Genomic DNA, 22,399 nt, shown 5'->3' with positions numbered 1-22,399 from the left:
GGTTTGGGGGGTGGGGTTTAGAGGCTTTTTTAATTAATTAAATGTAAAAATCAGATACAGCTAGACACAGTCAATAATGAAAAATGGTTAAGTTTAGGGGATTCTTAAATTCTAACACATCTCTATATATTTTGATATTGGTTAAATTTGCTAAACTCAATGAAGGTGATTGGTTGAGCTGTAAAACCTTTCACAGCTTTTAAAGCCTATTAGGACAGTTGTCATGTTAAAAACCTAAAACCTTTACGGCCTAATTTAGCTATTTTTGTTCATGATTTGTTTTCATTTTAAAAGCAATTATTTTGGGGTTCTTTAGACTTTTTACTAAGGTTCTAGAGTTAGATTTGCCATGACTATAATGAGAACTTAACTTTTAACTTTGTAAGTTCAACTTATATATAGGCTTTGAATGGTTGTAAGGTATGGAGTAAACCGGATAATCCATACCAATATTTTGGTATGCAAAACATTGAACTGTGGTATGGAGCAGATTAGTATGGAGTTTATATTAGTATGGAGCTTTTGAAGAGTAGAATGAAAAATGCAGACCAATAGTGAATTTACAATGGTATGGAGTTGTACGCTTAAATGCATACTAGTATGGAGATTTTTAGTATGCAACAATGCATACTGGTATGCAATGGTGAATGGTAAATTAAGTGCAGACTAGTCTAATTTTAGTCTGCTCTGGAGCATACTGTACAACCATTCAAAGTCATAATGTAAAACCAAAACGATAAGATAAACTACATATAGGAAATTAAATAATCTAATCTTAAAAATTATGTAAATGGAAGATAAAAATTAGTCTTCAAAAAGCCAAATAAATAAGAAATACATCACAATGAACTATTAAGAGTTGATAACCCATTTAATACCATATGTATATAATTTTCATTACTACATGTAGTAGATACCTGTATTGGAAGTATTAAAATATGACTCATCAGGAAAAAATTATTATGTCAAAAAAGAAAATTTAATAGATAAATTAATGAGTAAATTTAAAAATCAGATACAGCTAGAATAATGAAAATTGGTTAAGTGTAGGGGAGTCTTAAATTTTAACACATCTCTATATATCTTGATATTGGTTAAATAGGCTAAACTCAATGAAGGTGATTGGTTGGGCTGTAAAACCTTTGACAGTTTTTAAAGCCTATTAGGACAGTTGTCATATTAAAACCTAAAACTTTTAGGTCCCTAATTTAGCTATTTTTGTTGATGATTTGTTTTCATTTTTAAAGCAATTAATTTTTTTTGGGGTTTTAGAGACTTTTTACTAAGAGGTTTTGGGCCAAACAAAACCAAAAGTAATCTTCACTATTTTTGGATGATTTAATGTAGATTTATTGAGTGGATAAGTACTCTTGATCGCTAAAAATGATGGTTAATATCGTCGGCTATTGGTGTTAACTGTTAATGTGTCAGCAACAATGTATGTGGTTTTTTTTAGGGTGAAGATCATTTGGAAACTGCTATTCCATACAAAGATCAAGCTCTTACCAAACAGATTTTCAAGTCATCGACACAAGCACAAAAAAATATTCTACCACAGAAAATGTGGAGTTTTTGTTTTGGGTGAATGATAGAAAATATGTAGATCATAGCAGATTTAAATAATATACAAAAAGGGAAACATAATGTATTAACAAAATGTTAGTGAAAAAGCTTACCCAGAGAAAGCATTGTGTATTTCATTTTTTCTGTTTTTTCCTTTATTTGTTATCATTATCATGTATGGTCATTGTTAAATTGAGAAAGAAATATTTTGTAATAAAGAAACACGCAAAAATTAAAGCATACAACCTCACACTAAAAGATTACAAAGTGACTGTCAAATCTCTAGAGACGGCCGCAATCATATTGAGTATGACGAATCTGATCACGGCCAAACAATAGTACCAACAAGACTATAAAAAATAGTCTCACAACCTTTGATGGCGTTTGTAGCGAACGTCCGGTCAAATAAGTTTGCATGGAAAGCCCGAGTAATCTCATCCGACGTTCCTTCACATACTCATCAATAGCTTCTTCAATACTTCTCATCGAACAATCCTCTAACAAGTCTCCATGGTCCGGACCAACTTTCCTAGCTAGACATCTAGCTAGAACGACCGCATCCTCTAGCGCCGCAGAGCCGCCTTGTCCCAAGAACGGACCCATCACGTGCATCGCATCGCCGGCTACTGTCACGGTCCCACGTCGAAATTTCCCGAACATGATTTCTGACGGCGCTCGGTACCTTAAGTGTGTCAATGATAATGACTCTACATCGCATGTTTTCACCATTTCTTTCCAGTCTTCAAACAATTCATCCACCCATTTTAGGCACAGTTTCGCGATTGATTCTTGATCTTTGACTTTGTGATCATTGTCTTGCATATGCACCAGAAACCAAAAGACTTGATTCTCGGTTAAAGGAAGCCTTCCGATTAAGATATTTCCTTTCTTCATCCTTAGTAGCTCTTGTGGAAACCCATGGCCATTTGGGTAATTAGTAAACCCTCTCACCGCACGACAAGAAAACGCCTTTTTTGGGCCTAAGTTCAGGTAGTCACTAACGACCGAATTTGCACCGTCGCATCCAATCAAGACCTACGAGAGAGAAGCAAAACATTAGACTATATAAAAATACAAACGGACACAAATGAAGAACCTTACGTTTGTGTTTGATATTTACTTTTACAAATGAACATAATTTTTTTTGTTCTAAATAGTTAACGAGTGGGTTAATTAATTAGAAACAAAAATGTAACATAGATTGCAAACGTGAACGTGAACGTGAACAAAAAATTGAAACCTTAATAATTATAACTAATAAGCATATCAACATCTTCTAAAAATCACATGAAAAAAAAAAATGCAAAACGCAAATGTAAAAAACTTCGTTTCAAACAATTGAAGGCTAATCATTGCTAATTGTTATGACCAAAAAAAAAAAAAGTATTTCTTACCTTGGCTTTGATCATCGTTCCATTGAATAACTGAACGATGGGAAACGACGTAGTTTGGTCCTCTTTTATAGAAACAATTTGGGAACCAAACCGGATGGTTCCTTCAGGTAGAGCATCGGCTAAGGCCTCAACAAGATCGTTCCTTTTAATACAACGAGCTTCATCTCTGTTTAATTCCAAATATTAAATATTCGAATCAGTAATGAAACTTACAACAAATATTTATATAAATGATAAGAGTTGAGGAGGATAATTAGGACGTACTTGATGGTTAAAACAAATTCTTGTTTTTTCCCATTTTCAATCAACATGGTCCGTGCCCTGTTCACACATCCAAGAAAGATTTAAGTAAATATGAATTTTTTAACCAAATTTGTGAACTTGTGATCAAGATTTTTAAAAAGATTAAACAATTACTTGTGAATAAGAAGAGAAGTGACACGAAGACGTTGACCGACACCAAGTTGATCAAGAGCTCTCCAACCATTGGTGAGTGTTCCGATTCCAGCTCCTTCTGATCTCACTTTCTCTGCTCTCTCCAACACCACACTCTTTATTCCTTTCCTACATTTCGAAAAATATACCCAAATATTTAAATTACATATATCTAGATAATAAATTTGGTTTTCAATAGAAAACAAAAAATAAGGACAATAACAATAACAAACCTATGAAGAGCAAGGGAAGTGGCAAGACCAGCGATTCCACCGCCGATGATAACAATTCCGACTTCTTCCATTTGAGAGCTGATAAAGTTTCAGATCTAAAGTTTTTGTTTTATGTTGTGTGAATGTGCATATAGTATAGTCTTTTTTTTATTTTTATATAGAGAAGAGAAGGAGCGAAGACTTTTAGCTAAGACAACTAATTACTTGGGAGGCAATCAATTTACGTGAGTGTGGTGGTGGGTCACCGCGAGTCAAACATGTGCTACGTTTATGTAGTAACCACTTGACCGTTGACGCAAGCCATGACGCTACTTACATTAAATCATCTTTTGGATAAACAACTAGACAAGTTGTATTCAATATATGTACTTGTCGTTATTAATATGACTCACAATAGTCAATACTTATCTTTTAAAATACTATGTATCGAAATCGAAATCAATCTTCCACGATAAACTTTTTTGTTTATTAAAAACGATTATTACCAGAAACCGAACATATCTTTAATTAATCAGAACATAAAAGAGAGCAGGACTACTCTTAGCTCTATTGCTTTAGCTGATTCATCTTCACATTCTTAGTAGGTTTTTTGGACAATTTGAGCTTCATTTTTACCTTTCTATAAATAAAAATAAATACTGAAATTCACTTTTTCGATTATTTGTAGCTTAAAAAGCTGAGAAAATAAGAAAATTAACTTTTTTCTTTCCATAATACTGTATATTGGGCCTTTTCTTGAAGCATAAGAAAAAAAAGATTTGTTAAAAGTAACTAAAAAAAACAAGAATTATTGGCTGAAACGTGTTTGTTTTGAGAATAATATTTTGCAGATGCCGAGCCTCTAAGAATGTTATTTTTATAAACAATAATTCTTTACTAAAATAGTTTTTATTGGACTTTCTTCTGTCTATTACAGTTTCACAAGTGAGAAAGATTAATATCATTAGTGATTTAGCTCCAATAACATTGGTACACAAAAAGAGAAAGAAACGAAAACATAACACATTTGCAACCAACCTCCTGATACAAATATTTCACAAAGCCGACAATCTCTCGTATTTAAACCGTACATAAAGTATGATAAATTTATAAACGGCCACAATCATATCGAGTGTGACCAATTTGATCACGAAACAGAATCATTAATAAAACTATTAGCAAGATCTTTCTTACCGGAGACGAGGCTTCAATCAAACAACCGGTAAGATATGTCTGTGTCGAGAGTCCCACAAGTCTCCCTCTTCTTTCTTTAACATACTCATCAATCGCTTCTTCGAGTTGCATCCTTAAAGAGGACGAGGAGACATTATTATTCACACTGTTTTGACCTAACTTCCTCCACAAGCATCTAGCCAAGACGACACCGTCCTCTAGCGCAGCTGAAGTTCCTTGCCCTAAGAATGGACCCATCAGGTGCATACTATCTCCGGCAACTGTCACAGTACCACGTCGGAATTTACCCGACATAACGTCCCACGGAGCACGATACCTTAAACGGCTGATATATAAAGAGGCCATATCGCAGTTCTTCACCATCTCTTTCCAATCTTCCGAGAATTCGCCTACAGATGCTAGTGCCAATCTTGCAATGGCTTCTTGATCTTTTAAGAAGTTGGAGTCTAATTTTATAACAAATATATATGTCAATGATCATGGACATCATCTATTAAAAAGGCCTAGCCACCTAGTGTCTAGTGACCTAATATTCAGTTCAACTAAAACAAATGTTGATTATATAATATTTTCTATATAAATTATATATGTACTGTATGTGATTCTTGTGTAATTATTTATGTTCAAATTCGTATAATTTTTGGAAAAAAAAAACGATAGAGGAATATAATATGAGTTGTACCATGAGCTGATGAGCTCTCTATATTAGTTACCTTGTGGACAGTTTAGCAGAACAACAAACCAGAAGACGAGTTTGTGAGTTATAGGAAGTCGGCCGCTTACGACGTTGTCCATCTTGATTCTTATAAACTCTTGCCGAAACCCATGACCTTCCGGGTAATTTGTGAACCCCCTGACCGCCCGAGCACCAAGGGCTTTAGTTGGGTTCAGTCCTAGAAATCTAGAGACTGTAGAATTTGATCCGTCACAGCCAATCAAAACCTAAGTTAAAAGAAAGTACAATAGTACCAGATATAAAAAAACCATTTCATGCTAAACATGTTGCTGTCAATAACACTATTTAAAACACACACACGCAGTAGTGAATGGACCAAAACAAGTTTTATAGATCCGGTTCCGACTTTCAAAAACGTCACTGTCGACAAATCAAATCCACTACCTAGTCTCAATAATTGATTAAAATACAAGACTAATGGCCCAAAAAATAAAATATCTATTGTTTTTTTTATGTTGAAAAAATATATCTATTGTTTCTTGACGTACCTTTGCTTTAATAGGTTCTCCGTTTTGAACGTGTACAATCGGAAACGACGTTGTTTCGTCAAGCTTGACCGACACAATTTGGCAACCAAGCCGTAGAGTTCCAAGAGGAAGAGCATGAGCCAAAGCTCGGACCAAATCATTCCTTATTACACCTCTTACTTCTCCATACGACGCTGGTCCGACCGATTCTCTTCGCTTGATCCCTTTTTCGATCAAAACATCTCTTATCCTGTTTTAGTTCCGCACAAGAAAAATCATAAGCAATGAACCATATACTTAGAACTACTTAAACCATCTCTAAATCTTTATATATACGTACTGAGGAAGTGGAAGAGAATTAAGACGAAGCTTATCAGCAACACCGAGTTGTTCAAGAGCAAGCCAGCCATTAGTCTGAATACCAAACGCTGCTCCTTCTGATCTTACGGACTCTGATCTCTCCAACACAACGCTCTTTATACCCTTCCTTTATAATTATATGATGCACTAATAAATTAGACTATAATATGTATATGCATATGTTTTATACAAGTTTACCATAACAGAGATATATAATCGAGGAAGAGACGATGAGAAAATAGCGAACCTGTGAAGAGCAAGTGAAGTTGCAAGACCAGCAATACCACCTCCAACAATCACTATGTCCAATTCTTCCATTCTTCTTTATATCTCTTTTAAATGTTATGATCTTTCTCTCTCTTAATTGCTCTCTATTATATTATATCTGCGTTGTGGTGTTGGTTGAAGCCACATGGGGGCATGGCCATGATTGCCTATATATATTTAGTGTACAATGGCCGGTGGTATTTTCAGATATAAAATAATAATTTCAGAATATAAAATAAATATTAATAGTATTTGCCGTTTTCTATATCCAGAAAGAAAATTCTGTAAGATTTTCAAATAACGGTTTTTAATGAGAAATTTCGTGGTTGTGCCCCTTGGCCTGTTGTATTTTTCGTTATATGTACACATCATTCATAGCAAAACTCAACGGNCCATCAGGTGCATACTATCTCCGGCAACTGTCACAGTACCACGTCGGAATTTACCCGACATAACGTCCCACGGAGCACGATACCTTAAACGGCTGATATATAAAGAGGCCATATCGCAGTTCTTCACCATCTCTTTCCAATCTTCCGAGAATTCGCCTACAGATGCTAGTGCCAATCTTGCAATGGCTTCTTGATCTTTTAAGAAGTTGGAGTCTAATTTTATAACAAATATATATGTCAATGATCATGGACATCATCTATTAAAAAGGCCTAGCCACCTAGTGTCTAGTGACCTAATATTCAGTTCAACTAAAACAAATGTTGATTATATAATATTTTCTATATAAATTATATATGTACTGTATGTGATTCTTGTGTAATTATTTATGTTCAAATTCGTATAATTTTTGGAAAAAAAAAACGATAGAGGAATATAATATGAGTTGTACCATGAGCTGATGAGCTCTCTATATTAGTTACCTTGTGGACAGTTTAGCAGAACAACAAACCAGAAGACGAGTTTGTGAGTTATAGGAAGTCGGCCGCTTACGACGTTGTCCATCTTGATTCTTATAAACTCTTGCCGAAACCCATGACCTTCCGGGTAATTTGTGAACCCCCTGACCGCCCGAGCACCAAGGGCTTTAGTTGGGTTCAGTCCTAGAAATCTAGAGACTGTAGAATTTGATCCGTCACAGCCAATCAAAACCTAAGTTAAAAGAAAGTACAATAGTACCAGATATAAAAAAACCATTTCATGCTAAACATGTTGCTGTCAATAACACTATTTAAAACACACACACGCAGTAGTGAATGGACCAAAACAAGTTTTATAGATCCGGTTCCGACTTTCAAAAACGTCACTGTCGACAAATCAAATCCACTACCTAGTCTCAATAATTGATTAAAATACAAGACTAATGGCCCAAAAAATAAAATATCTATTGTTTTTTTTATGTTGAAAAAATATATCTATTGTTTCTTGACGTACCTTTGCTTTAATAGGTTCTCCGTTTTGAACGTGTACAATCGGAAACGACGTTGTTTCGTCAAGCTTGACCGACACAATTTGGCAACCAAGCCGGAGAGTTCCACGAGGAAGAGCATGAGCCAAAGCTCGGACCAAATCATTCCTTATTACACCTCTTACTTCTCCATACGACGCTGGTCCGACCGATTCTCTTCGCTTGATCCCTTTTTCGATCAAAACATCTCTTATCCTGTTTTAGTTCCGCACAAGAAAAATCATAAGCAATGAACCATATACTTAGAACTACTTAAACCATCTCTAAATCTTTATATATACGTACTGAGGAAGTGGAAGAGAATTAAGACGAAGCTTATCAGCAACACCGAGTTGTTCAAGAGCAAGCCAGCCATTAGTCTGAATACCAAACGCTGCTCCTTCTGATCTTACGGACTCTGATCTCTCCAACACAACGCTCTTTATACCCTTCCTTTATAATTATATGATGCACTAATAAATTAGACTATAATATGTATATGCATATGTTTTATACAAGTTTACCATAACAGAGATATATAATCGAGGAAGAGACGATGAGAAAATAGCGAACCTGTGAAGAGCAAGTGAAGTTGCAAGACCAGCAATACCACCTCCAACAATCACTATGTCCAATTCTTCCATTCTTCTTTATATCTCTTTTAAATGTTATGATCTTTCTCTCTCTTAATTGCTCTCTATTATATTATATCTGCGTTGTGGTGTTGGTTGAAGCCACATGGGGGCATGGCCATGATTGCCTATATATATTTAGTGTACAATGGCCGGTGGTATTTTCAGATATAAAATAATAATTTCAGAATATAAAATAAATATTAATAGTATTTGCCGTTTTCTATATCCAGAAAGAAAATTCTGTAAGATTTTCAAATAACGGTTTTTAATGAGAAATTTCGTGGTTGTGCCCCTTGGCCTGTTGTATTTTTCGTTATATGTACACATCATTCATAGCAAAACTCAACGGATGATTTGGTTATTTGTTGATATAAACTCAACACTTACACATAATATTTCAAAATAAAAAAATCTTACTTTTGAAGTGACAAACTAAATTAGTTTTCTTATAAAATTATATGAATTCTTCAATCTCAATAATTTTTAAAACCCCAAGGATAACTTATATTTTTTTGGTTTTTATTTTATAGTGCTAGATTTCATATTAATGGTTTCATCTTTAGACAATTTAGTTAAATGGTATTTTTAAAATTATATTATATTTTTATATTTAAGTCTCAGTTGAATATGATTTCTTTTTGGATCATTTTTTAATGCGAGATCAGGATGATACATCCAGCTCAAGTAATCGTTCCACTTCTAGTGTTCATTCTTCAGGAGCAGCTTTTGATGAGGAGAAGGAGCGGAGATCCGAGGAAATTGATAAGAAGAAGTCTAAAAAATCAAGCAAGGAAGCAACCTTAGGTAAGCGTAGGTAGAATATGAGATGATAGGTATGGTAGGTAGGGATGGGAATGTTATGATTACCTTAGGGAACAANATTTGATCCGTCACAGCCAATCAAAACCTAAGTTAAAAGAAAGTACAATAGTACCAGATATAAAAAAACCATTTCATGCTAAACATGTTGCTGTCAATAACACTATTTAAAACACACACACGCAGTAGTGAATGGACCAAAACAAGTTTTATAGATCCGGTTCCGACTTTCAAAAACGTCACTGTCGACAAATCAAATCCACTACCTAGTCTCAATAATTGATTAAAATACAAGACTAATGGCCCAAAAAATAAAATATCTATTGTTTTTTTTATGTTGAAAAAATATATCTATTGTTTCTTGACGTACCTTTGCTTTAATAGGTTCTCCGTTTTGAACGTGTACAATCGGAAACGACGTTGTTTCGTCAAGCTTGACCGACACAATTTGGCAACCAAGCCGTAGAGTTCCAAGAGGAAGAGCATGAGCCAAAGCTCGGACCAAATCATTCCTTATTACACCTCTTACTTCTCCATACGACGCTGGTCCGACCGATTCTCTTCGCTTGATCCCTTTTTCGATCAAAACATCTCTTATCCTGTTTTAGTTCCGCACAAGAAAAATCATAAGCAATGAACCATATACTTAGAACTACTTAAACCATCTCTAAATCTTTATATATACGTACTGAGGAAGTGGAAGAGAATTAAGACGAAGCTTATCAGCAACACCAAGTTGTTCAAGAGCAAGCCAGCCATTAGTCTGAATACCAAACGCTGCTCCTTCTGATCTTACGGACTCTGATCTCTCCAACACAACGCTCTTTATACCCTTCCTTTATAATTATATGATGCACTAATAAATTAGACTATAATATGTATATGCATATGTTTTATACAAGTTTACCATAACAGAGATATATAATCGAGGAAGAGACGATGAGAAAATAGCGAACCTGTGAAGAGCAAGTGAAGTTGCAAGACCAGCAATACCACCTCCAACAATCACTATGTCCAATTCTTCCATTCTTCTTTATATCTCTTTTAAATGTTATGATCTTTCTCTCTCTTAATTGCTCTCTATTATATTATATCTGCGTTGTGGTGTTGGTTGAAGCCACATGGGGGCATGGCCATGATTGCCTATATATATTTAGTGTACAATGGCCGGTGGTATTTTCAGATATAAAATAATAATTTCAGAATATAAAATAAATATTAATAGTATTTGCCGTTTTCTATATCCAGAAAGAAAATTCTGTAAGATTTTCAAATAACGGTTTTTAATGAGAAATTTCGTGGTTGTGCCCCTTGGCCTGTTGTATTTTTCGTTATATGTACACATCATTCATAGCAAAACTCAACGGATGATTTGGTTATTTGTTGATATAAACTCAACACTTACACATAATATTTCAAAATAAAAAAATCTTACTTTTGAAGTGACAAACTAAATTAGTTTTCTTATAAAATTATATGAATTCTTCAATCTCAATAATTTTTAAAACCCCAAGGATAACTTATATTTTTTTGGTTTTTATTTTATAGTGCTAGATTTCATATTAATGGTTTCATCTTTAGACAATTTAGTTAAATGGTATTTTTAAAATTATATTATATTTTTATATTTAAGTCTCAGTTGAATATGATTTCTTTTTGGATCATTTTTTAATGCGAGATCAGGATGATACATCCAGCTCAAGTAATCGTTCCACTTCTAGTGTTCATTCTTCAGGAGCAGCTTTTGATGAGGAGAAGGAGCGGAGATCCGAGGAAATTGATAAGAAGAAGTCTAAAAAATCAAGCAAGGAAGCAACCTTAGGTAAGCGTAGGTAGAATATGAGATGATAGGTATGGTAGGTAGGGATGGGAATGTTATGATTACCTTAGGGAACAATAGTCGGTTGAGATGAAGGAGATGTTATGATTACCTTAGGGAACAGTAGATATCTCTAAGAGTCGGTTGAGATTGAGATGGTATTGTGTAAATAAGGAGATGTTATGATTACATTAGGGAACAGTTGAGATGGTACTGTAACAGTTATAGCTATTAAATGTTGGAGATGTTTGGCTAATTAAAATTATCTTGTTGTATTGTTTTGCAGATGAGCATNAGCCAAAGCTCGGACCAAATCATTCCTTATTACACCTCTTACTTCTCCATACGACGCTGGTCCGACCGATTCTCTTCGCTTGATCCCTTTTTCGATCAAAACATCTCTTATCCTGTTTTAGTTCCGCACAAGAAAAATCATAAGCAATGAACCATATACTTAGAACTACTTAAACCATCTCTAAATCTTTATATATACGTACTGAGGAAGTGGAAGAGAATTAAGACGAAGCTTATCAGCAACACCGAGTTGTTCAAGAGCAAGCCAGCCATTAGTCTGAATACCAAACGCTGCTCCTTCTGATCTTACGGACTCTGATCTCTCCAACACAACGCTCTTTATACCCTTCCTTTATAATTATATGATGCACTAATAAATTAGACTATAATATGTATATGCATATGTTTTATACAAGTTTACCATAACAGAGATATATAATCGAGGAAGAGACGATGAGAAAATAGCGAACCTGTGAAGAGCAAGTGAAGTTGCAAGACCAGCAATACCACCTCCAACAATCACTATGTCCAATTCTTCCATTCTTCTTTATATCTCTTTTAAATGTTATGATCTTTCTCTCTCTTAATTGCTCTCTATTATATTATATCTGCGTTGTGGTGTTGGTTGAAGCCACATGGGGGCATGGCCATGATTGCCTATATATATTTAGTGTACAATGGCCGGTGGTATTTTCAGATATAAAATAATAATTTCAGAATATAAAATAAATATTAATAGTATTTGCCGTTTTCTATATCCAGAAAGAAAATTCTGTAAGATTTTCAAATAACGGTTTTTAATGAGAAATTTCGTGGTTGTGCCCCTTGGCCTGTTGTATTTTTCGTTATATGTACACATCATTCATAGCAAAACTCAACGGATGATTTGGTTATTTGTTGATATAAACTCAACACTTACACATAATATTTCAAAATAAAAAAATCTTACTTTTGAAGTGACAAACTAAATTAGTTTTCTTATAAAATTATATGAATTCTTCAATCTCAATAATTTTTAAAACCCCAAGGATAACTTATATTTTTTTGGTTTTTATTTTATAGTGCTAGATTTCATATTAATGGTTTCATCTTTAGACAATTTAGTTAAATGGTATTTTTAAAATTATATTATATTTTTATATTTAAGTCTCAGTTGAATATGATTTCTTTTTGGATCATTTTTTAATGCGAGATCAGGATGATACATCCAGCTCAAGTAATCGTTCCACTTCTAGTGTTCATTCTTCAGGAGCAGCTTTTGATGAGGAGAAGGAGCGGAGATCCGAGGAAATTGATAAGAAGAAGTCTAAAAAATCAAGCAAGGAAGCAACCTTAGGTAAGCGTAGGTAGAATATGAGATGATAGGTATGGTAGGTAGGGATGGGAATGTTATGATTACCTTAGGGAACAATAGTCGGTTGAGATGAAGGAGATGTTATGATTACCTTAGGGAACAGTAGATATCTCTAAGAGTCGGTTGAGATTGAGATGGTATTGTGTAAATAAGGAGATGTTATGATTACATTAGGGAACAGTTGAGATGGTACTGTAACAGTTATAGCTATTAAATGTTGGAGATGTTTGGCTAATTAAAATTATCTTGTTGTATTGTTTTGCAGATGAGCATGTGGAGACACCACCACCATGCCGATCACTACTCATGTTCAATGATTTTTGGTGATCTTGTTTACTCATGTTTGATGATCGCCACAGTCATCAAGGAAATCTACCTTATCTACTCTCTATCTCTATTGTTAATTCAACTGTTTCCCTTTCAACTTTTCCATTTCAATGGTTTCTATTACTACTCTATCTATAACTGTTTCGTTTTCAATCTGTTTCTGTTTCATTATGTCCCTTGTTTTGATTAGGTCTGCACATAATATGAATAGATATGGTGATAAATATTTTAGGGGCATCATTTGGGAGCCATTGATTAGGATTGATTAGCATATAAGACACAAAAACCAATTGTTTAATTATGTTCTTTTTGTTTTCAAAAACCTCAAATCATTAAAATATATATATATATATATATATATATATATTATATTGATTTTTGCAGATTTATCAATTGGATCACAAAACAAAATAGTCTTTATAAATGGATAAATGGATAATTATATTGATCTTTAAATATTATATAGATATTTATAAATTATTAAAAATGATACATGAATATGTGAGATAACCAGAGACATAATAGATAATTAGATATGGATCATTTCAACTTCATGATCTTATTGTGTGGTGAGTATTGTAAGAAAGTATGAAAATAATGACTTATAAGATGTTAATATAAAATAGAAAACGGAGATAAACCTTTTAAAAGATTAAAAAATATATATAAGATATGCATATCATACAAACTCTAAAACTAAGCTTTTACAATGATATTTGATTTTTTATAACCAATACAACAACAATAACAGAAAAAAAATACAAAACAAAAAAAAAAAAGATTTGAGAGTAGTGAAAGAATATGAGAAAATGAAAAAGTGATAGACTAAGAGAATAAGATAATGAGTANAAGATGTTAATATAAAATAGAAAATGGAGATAAACATTTTAAAAGATTAAAATAAATATATAAGATATACATATCATACAAACTCTAAAACTAAGCTTTTACAATGATATTTGATTTTTTATAACCAATACAACAACAATAACAGAAAAAAAATACAAAACAAAAAAAAAAAAGATTTGAGAGTAGTGAAAGAATATGAGAAAATGAAAAAGTGATAGACTAAGAGAATAAGATAATGAGTATTTATAAGAAGAGAAATGATGAAAAATTACATTTAGAAAAATGAGAGTTACAATTCTAATTTATTGTTTTGTTTTAATACAATTGATTAATACAACTTAGTGGAGAAATAAAGATAATGTATAATTTATAGGGGAAATTTATATGATTTCCGTTTTATATTATGTGAGTTAAATGTGAAAATTAATTGTTTTTAAAATTGTGTTTTAATATATATTTTTTTTTGTTAAAATTGCATTGCCAAGTGGACCAATAAGGACAGAGTGAAACATTACTTTTATATATATGATTGTTAGGCGCTAGTCGGGTGGTCGGGTGGTCTAGTGCCTAAAGAGAAAATTGGAGAATAAGTGGGGATTAATCGGAGTCTATTTTTAACGTTATTTTATTAAATAAAATATATAGTATATATATATATTTCTATTTCTATTTATATTGAAAGAAAAAAAACATCAATAAAATAGAAAACTATTGTATCATCTTTAAAATTATGGTAAACACAAACATAATTTTATGATTTTCATTAAAAGTTTGTACATTAGTTATTGTAGAACATCATAAACTTTTAATTTAAATATCTAAATAACAAAAAATATTAGATAATTGATCCTAAATAATGATTTGTCATTAATGGAAATGGAGAGGATCTACCTAACGATTTTATGGAGTGTAATCAGTATTAGAAGAAAATTTTAAAATAGGGGATAAAAGTTAAAGATAAAAAAATTCCAAGGGCTGGAATGATAATATATATTTCTAAAACAGAAGGACCAAATTGTAAATTACATAAAACTCATCGGCCGCACTAGGTTTTGGTACCCTAAAACCCTAGAAAATACAATCCCTCTTAGAAACAGAGAGCTTCTTCTTCTCCAAATTCAATTTACTCACTCTTCCCCCAAAGATGCGACCTTTAGACGAGACCGAGACGACCGTCGTCTTCGAGAAGCTCTTCAAATTCGTGGGCAACAACCTCAAGAAGATCGTGGAGAACCCATCAGACGAAGGACCCGAATCAACAGCCGGCAGCTACTGCTTCCGCCTCCAGAAGAACAGAGTCTACTACGTCAGCGACGCGCTCGTGAAGCGAGCCACGAACATCTCCAGGAAAAATCTAGTCTCTCTCGGAACCTGCATCGGCAAGTACACCCACGCCGGTAGCTTCCATCTGACGATTATGTCGCTCAGTATCTTGGCGGCGAATGCTAAACACAAGGTATGGCTCAAACCCACTTCGGAGATGTCTTTCCTTTACGGGAACCATGTGTTGAAAGGAGGGTTAGGGAGGATTACTGATAGTATTGTTCCTGGAGATGGTGTTGTTGTGTTCTCTATGTCTGATGTTCCGCTAGGGTTTGGTATTGCGGCTAAGAGTACGCAGGATTGTAGGAAATTGGATCCCAACGGTATTGTTGTGCTTCATCAGGCTGATATTGGAGAGTATTTGAGGGATGAAGATGAGCTTTGATGGGTTTTAAAGGTTTTTGTCTTTGTTGGAAATGTTTCTTTTAAGTTTTATGTAAGTCGGGTCTTGAACTCAGTAGCTTGATTCTGCTTGTTCTAAGTTATAAGGTATGTAGCGGTTGTTACAAGTTTTGTTGAAACTATGGAAAGTCTCGATTTTTATGAATCTGTTTTGAGGTGTTGTTGCTGTTTTTGTGAGTGTTTTTGGGTGTGTAAACGCTCACATACATACGCTAATTATCAATTCGGTAAGCTGATGATTTAGATTTGTGTTGGAAACTGCTTGATTTTGCTTTGATTTTATTGGTCCGTAAAGCTTGAAATTGTTCACAAGCTTGAATCTTGAACTTAACTAGGCACATAACTATATGAAATCATTACAAATTTTGCGCAACATGGTGCTGGATCAATGAAAGTCTCGATCTTCCTGAAACCGAGTATCTAAAGGCTAAAGTTTTACAAATATATGTGAAGAATCGAATATGTAAGCTGATGATTAAGGTTTGTGTTTGGAAACAGACTTGGTTCTATAGCCTAAAAGCTGCAATGTCCACAAGCTTGGAAATTTTCATTTTAAGTTACTACTGTGTCTGTTGAAGTATCTATACGTTTGTGTACTATCGCCAAATAATGTGGTGAGCCCTTGAGCCAATAATTACGACCTGAGATCTTACTGAGACACACATTGCATAACTCTTCCTGAAAAATCTTGATGATGTTCTAGACAATAAAAAATTCAAACATTACGGTTTTTCATCTGCAAAGCTCAAATACAGGACCAAAGAAGAATATTTATATGCTAAGTATACGGATTGATATTTTCACTTATTCCTGCAATTTTACAGTTTTCTTCCGTTCTTGGATGCGAAGATGAGTTGTCTAGAAACAATTTTTCTAGGGGCTATATCCTTAATACGGTGGTTCAGTCACAAAGCCCGTCTAGCTCAGTTGGTAGAGCGCAAGGCTCTTAACCTTGTGGTCGTGGGTTCGAGCCCCACGGTGGGCGCATTTCCTTTTTGCGTTTTAAGTTTACTACATCGACCATACGTCCATATGTTCTTTTTCTTACTTTAAGACATCCTCACTGTTTTTTAGTTATGCAACATAGAAGCTCTAAACGGTACATATTGTATTTGTTAACCTACACCATATTTTTGTTAATCCAACGAAAGAACACACACACACTTACATATAATACAACATTCAAAGTCAAAACCTTGCAATATAAAATATGGTACTGTTTTGTTCCCCCTCTCTCTCTCCTATCTCTCTACCGGAGACTTTTTGTCTCTGTGGCCGTTTCCGCGGAAGGCTCTAACCATCACATACTGAGTATTTTGTTGTGTCTTCAATCGGTGCAATTGAACCCGTGACAAACTGATATCCAGATAATGAGAACAAGTAGTAGCAAGATCCCGAGAACCACAAGTTTTATCTTCATGTTCTGGTACCACAATTTCCTCCTCACCTGTGTTCCTTGTTTCTTGTACTCCTGCGCCTATAAAGGTTCAAATACACTTATGTTAAAAGTTATGCTATGTCAGAGAAGATTAGCTATTTAAAGGTCAAGTATGCTAACTACCTGAGAACGTAGATTCTCGGTCTTGTCAGTAAGAACAGTTAGATTTTCCCCTCTGTCAATTGCCTATAGATTAAAAAAAGTATATTGGATAAGTACTAAGCGTAAATGAACAGTGAATTGTCTCTGCTTAAAGGCAACATTCCAACATCGTGTAATGGCTTTTTCACAGAGACATCATTGTAAAAGGTAAAAGCAAAGGAGAAATGATTGATAGTCTAAGTGTGCAGAAAGACATAAGAGAAGAATGAGATAAAAAAACTATGAGAGTCATCATTAGCAAATACCTTGTCAATGTTCTCCAACATTATACTTTTAACTTCTGAAACTTGAGCCTTGACTTTTATTAGTTTTTCAATCTCCTCTGCATGGTCAACAATATACTTCATGTGTTCTTTCATCACCGGCCTGCAGTTGTTTTTGTGACCAATTTCGTCAATGGTATAAAAGAATCTATCACTTGTATTCAATATATTATCGAACATCTTTCCACAAAGTTTATAAGAAATTAAGTACCCGAAATCCTTATTCAGACTTTTGGCGATAGCTGTGCTTGCTTTTCCACCTCCATATCTCTTCTTGAAATCAGCTTTCACACGTTCCAGAAACGCAATCGAGATTTGCTTGCTAAGAGAATCTTTCGCCACAACACAATATGCTGAAAGCGCATAACAAAGACATATGTCAATGTCAAGGAACATTGTACAAGTGAAATACACATATACTTAAGTTTCCGCAAGATATAGAAGAACTAGTTCTCCTCATAACATTGCTAACAACGCAAAACATTAATCAGTTTCTATGTCCTGTTAAACTCAAAGGACACCCCGCAAATAGAGAACCCAATATGATTTATCACGGTTTAACACAACAAGAGTAACCACAAGTTGAATGTACTTGAATAGTAATGCTAAACAACCACTGTCTAAGAACTTTTAAACCTATAGATAAGTGCTAAACAAGAAGATTCCAGTTCAGGGAGCAACAATATACAGTCAGATCCTGCCTCATGCATGCCAAAGATGGAATCTTTTCATCTCCAAAACCATTAACTGATACCTATAGAAAGACTGATACAAACATCTCAAATCGGCATCACATTTAGGCATCTCCAAATATAGGAATCATAATGCAAAAGCGCTCACCACCATACAACAAACCAAAAATAGAAACACTAATAGATAGTACATACAAACCCCTACAAAACACTCAAAAGACTTTTGAGATTTTCTTTTCGCTACTAAGTGAATCTTTAAAGACAATAATGTCCAAAGAGATCTATCAAGCTTAGATATACAACTTACATATGTGTGCTTAGTAGTATTTTCCAAGTGGAAACCAAACCAAATCAGCAAAAAGGATTCATTTTTTTACAAATCTTAATGAAACCAATACAAATAACAGTGCTGAATCAACAAGTAGACGAACTCAATATATAAAAGATCCATAAACGCCCCCTAAGATTCATATTGATCCATAAAAGCTTTAGCTATAGATCCATACTGGGTTCAACCAAAAGAGAGCAATTTTTTAAAAAACAAGACAATGTTATTGTTCATTCCACGAGAGAAGAGATAATGAATCACAAACCATAGCCATCTTCGACGAGGAAATTGAAGGTATGGTGATCGCAGTTGTAAGTGAACTTGCTGCTGCTGGAGGAAGGAAGCTTCTGGAGACACTGAGAAGCAATAGACGGGAAATTACCGGTGAACTCTGTATACTCGGCGAGGATCATAGTGCCTCTGGCGACGAAGCTGTAGATAAACGATTCCTGACCCATTTGAGTCGCGCCACCGAGTTGGCTCAGGCAGGGAGAAAGAGAAAGAGAGAGAGAGAGTTTTGATTCTTTACCTTTGGAGCAAAGGAACAAGTATTTTCCCGTGTACTCTTTTACTTCACTTTTATTTTATTTTTTCTTTACACTTTTTTACTCATTTCATGAATTGATATATTCCAACATCTTCAAAATTCTCGAAATATAAGTGTGCAAATTGGAGTTTCTATAAAGAGAAGATAGTCAAGAATAACTTTTTGTTTTAAAAAGATTTATTAATTATTTTATACATGAGGAAAATAATACTTTTATATAATCTCTTACCCAGTAAGAGTTTGAGAAATTTATTTTGTCAAATTCATATTTTAGTTTTATATTATACTAGATAAGGACCCGTCCGATGTGCGGGTTTAAGGTTTTGTAAATAAAATTAAATTTAATAAAATTATATCAAAATTTATTGTATATTATTTATATATATTTTTGTTATAATACACTGATTTATATACATATATAAATATTTTATGTATGTTATCATTACGAATGTATTTTTTACATCTATATATACTATATGTTACAAATATATTATTTACCACTACCTAGAAAATGTCTATATGGACAAATTAAGCCAACTATTATATGTCTTTTTATGTTCATTTTTGCATAGTTTCTTTAATCATTAAAATTGTTTGCTTAAAAAACATTTTGAATAAAAAATAAATTACATCACAATACACTTATGGAGAGAACCTCGATGCTGCCCTCCTCCCTTATGGAGAGAACCTTGCGTCAAATCTCCTAAACCATGAAGAGAACCTTTGCTCCGCCTTCCTCCCTTGGGGAGATAATCTTGCTTCCAACCTCTCCCATCTTCCTCCCTTGGACAGATAACCATGCATCCAACCTCCTCCACCATAGAGATAACCTCGACTATGCCCTCCTCATGTGTGGAGAGAACATGTTCACGTCTAGCTATCTCAAAGTGGCTTGCTCCAACAACCAATGAAACTAAAGACACTTTTCCAACGTTACAAAATCTTTTGTTAGTAACTAATGTTAAATTTCCTAATGTATTCATAGAATTTTTTTTGACACACCATGATGTAGCCTCTATCTCCAAGCTCTTATGGATCTATCAACAATGATTTATGTTTTTCTAATCTATCTATATTTGTTGTGGGGTTGTGTTTGATTAGCCTATTTTATCGAACTATTAGGTTGATGGCCTTCTCCTCTTTAACTACTTTTGAGATTGAACGAATGGTAACAATTATGTTTGCACAAAAAAAGGTCTATGACCAACCAATCAAAGTTGAGAAATTAGAAGAAAATTAATTTGACATAATTAATGAAATAATAGAAAATTATAAGCACGATAATATATGAATCTCAAATAATTCAAAGATGAAAATATAAATTAAATAAAACAATCTAAAACTACTACAGTAAATTTTAAAATACAATATTAGAAAAAAAAGATGCATATATTAATCTTCCTTTTTTTTTGGGTCAACATATTATTGTTACCTACTCCAAACTAAAAAGGTAGAAAATAAGAGTATATTCTGGTTTAAAAAAATAAAAAAAATTGTCTTCCTATTAAAAAAGTTTGACCAATAGAACATAAATTTTTTTGTGAGATGAATAATATGAGACGGTCTATGTTTATATAGAAGTGAGTATTTATATTTTTAAAAATTAATAATTTTTTATATATTTTCCTTAATCCTTTTTCTATTTTATGAGAAAATTTATTCCAATGAGCTCCTTATTTTTTAAATTTTTTTTGCTTCCCACTTTCTTGTAAGACGTACTATCGTTCGACGATAAGAACGCTTTCTGTTTAGTTGATCTAGTGTTATATAATCTTTGTTGTTATCTTGCATTTGTGTATTCATCTTTATTTTTATGCTACCTATCCTGCAAATTAATAAAAATAATAATAATACCGTGAGAAATTTGTTAATCTCAAAACCTTAGTTATTATGCATAAGAAACTTTGTTAACATTTAAAAGTCTAAGATTGAGTAGTATGCAATATAAAATTGAGAAACGAAACAAAATTCAAAGAAACGACGATGAAAACACATAGTAATATCTAGGAATCTTTTATATAGTTGCTTCGATTAGACAACAAACAAATTGCCTTAGAGACTTGTTGAAGAACAATGATGAGTCAAATAAAAGGTTAATAAAAAACAAAGAATTTTTTTTACCAAGTAAAACAAAGCTAGTCGAAATTTTTTTGTTTGGTGGAAAATATGTCATCATCTATTTGCTTATATAGAGGGGTATATTAACAATACTTTCCCTGTTAGGATTAACAAAGTTTTTTTAATATAATAAGATTACAATTATCTTATGCATCATTTTACCAAGCTTGAAAACTGTGATTTTTATCGTTAAAATTGACATGTGTCACGATATGATGAGTTACTAACTTTAATATGTGATTTCTAATCGTTAAAATTGACATGTGTCACAATCTGATGAGTTACTAATTTAGATATTTAATCGTTAAAACTGGCACGTGTCACGATCTGGTGAGTATTTAACTTTGATCTCTGATCGTTAAAACTAACACGTGTCACGATCTGGTGAATTACTAACGTTAAGAACCAAGTTTTATATAATAAGATTTAGTATATGATGCTTATGTAATTATTTGTTTTGGAAGATTTTGTAACACTTTTGATATCACTGAATTTGTTTTGTCCGAAAAAAAAAATCGATGGAAATGAAATTAACGTTTTATTTTCCTTTAATATGAATTGTTGTAAATGTTTTACCAATCCCATAATTTGTGACTAACAAAATAGTGGCCAATCAACAAAAACAAATAAAACTCGTAACTAAATTATAGCAAAAAAAAAAATCATAATAAAAAATTTTACGATCATCTTAGTTGGAAACATTATATTTTTACATGATATAGTGGATGATGAGTTAGGTCGTAATTATAAATTATTTATAGTTATATTCTTTTCGTTTATAATATTTATGTAAGAAGAAAACATGCAGTCTTTAAAACCTCAAAATAATATTTTTTAGAAGAAGAAAAAATATGAAAAAATAATAAAAATTTATCATGTAAAAACTAGATGTTTGTGAGAGACAATTGTTACAATTGGGCTTAAAAGCTCTAAAACTTTTTGCATCCTAACCAATTACCCACATAGGTTTTAGTAAATTTAAGCGGATAGAAACTTGAAATGCAG

General features: G+C 33.1%; 6 protein-coding genes, 1 non-coding gene and 1 pseudogene across 7 annotated transcripts; 2 read left to right on the top strand and 6 right to left on the bottom strand.

Moving 5' to 3' along the window:
* On the bottom strand, positions 1,756-3,848 carry LOC104718816 (FAD-dependent urate hydroxylase). The gene is made up of 5 exons (XM_010436621.1): positions 3,626-3,848; positions 3,375-3,521; positions 3,222-3,278; positions 2,958-3,123; positions 1,756-2,598 (listed from the first exon to the last, which is right to left on the bottom strand). The coding sequence occupies exons 1-5, from the start codon at positions 3,694-3,696 to the stop codon at positions 1,846-1,848; spliced, it is 1,194 nt and encodes a 397-aa protein (XP_010434923.1). The 5' UTR covers positions 3,697-3,848; the 3' UTR covers positions 1,756-1,845.
* LOC104718815 (FAD-dependent urate hydroxylase-like) lies at positions 4,551-6,792 on the bottom strand. The gene is made up of 5 exons (XM_010436619.2): positions 6,609-6,792; positions 6,342-6,488; positions 6,023-6,251; positions 5,512-5,740; positions 4,551-5,244 (listed from the first exon to the last, which is right to left on the bottom strand). Exons 1-5 carry the CDS (start codon positions 6,677-6,679, stop codon positions 4,712-4,714), a joined length of 1,209 nt encoding a protein of 402 aa, XP_010434921.1. The 5' UTR covers positions 6,680-6,792; the 3' UTR covers positions 4,551-4,711.
* LOC104720341 lies at positions 6,984-8,785 on the bottom strand (annotated as a pseudogene).
* Positions 9,528-10,613, bottom strand: LOC104720339 (3-hydroxybenzoate 6-hydroxylase 1-like). Its single transcript, XM_010438259.1, has 4 exons — positions 10,435-10,613; positions 10,168-10,314; positions 9,849-10,077; positions 9,528-9,566 (listed from the first exon to the last, which is right to left on the bottom strand). Exons 1-4 carry the CDS (start codon positions 10,503-10,505, stop codon positions 9,528-9,530), a joined length of 486 nt encoding a protein of 161 aa, XP_010436561.1. The 5' UTR covers positions 10,506-10,613.
* Positions 11,560-12,241, bottom strand: LOC109126847 (FAD-dependent monooxygenase paxM-like). Its single transcript, XM_019230724.1, has 3 exons — positions 12,062-12,241; positions 11,795-11,941; positions 11,560-11,704 (listed from the first exon to the last, which is right to left on the bottom strand). Exons 1-3 carry the CDS (start codon positions 12,130-12,132, stop codon positions 11,560-11,562), a joined length of 363 nt encoding a protein of 120 aa, XP_019086269.1. The 5' UTR covers positions 12,133-12,241.
* Positions 15,173-16,082, top strand: LOC104718814 (60S ribosome subunit biogenesis protein NIP7 homolog). Its single transcript, XM_010436618.2, has one exon. The coding sequence runs from the start codon at positions 15,266-15,268 to the stop codon at positions 15,827-15,829; it is 564 nt and encodes a 187-aa protein (XP_010434920.1). The 5' UTR covers positions 15,173-15,265; the 3' UTR covers positions 15,830-16,082.
* TRNAK-CUU lies at positions 16,759-16,831 on the top strand. The gene has a single exon. It is a non-coding gene; the product is annotated as a tRNA-Lys (tRNA).
* Positions 16,911-19,294, bottom strand: LOC104718813 (vesicle-associated membrane protein 724). Its single transcript, XM_010436617.2, has 5 exons — positions 18,995-19,294; positions 17,921-18,062; positions 17,692-17,812; positions 17,408-17,470; positions 16,911-17,323 (listed from the first exon to the last, which is right to left on the bottom strand). The coding sequence occupies exons 1-5, from the start codon at positions 19,185-19,187 to the stop codon at positions 17,174-17,176; spliced, it is 669 nt and encodes a 222-aa protein (XP_010434919.1). The 5' UTR covers positions 19,188-19,294; the 3' UTR covers positions 16,911-17,173.

This window comes from Camelina sativa, chromosome 10, assembly GCF_000633955.1.
Source record: "Camelina sativa cultivar DH55 chromosome 10, Cs, whole genome shotgun sequence".
NCBI lineage: Eukaryota > Viridiplantae > Streptophyta > Magnoliopsida > Brassicales > Brassicaceae > Camelina > Camelina sativa.
Note: the sequence above shows the minus strand (reverse complement) of the source record. Positions and strands in the feature narration are given on the sequence as shown.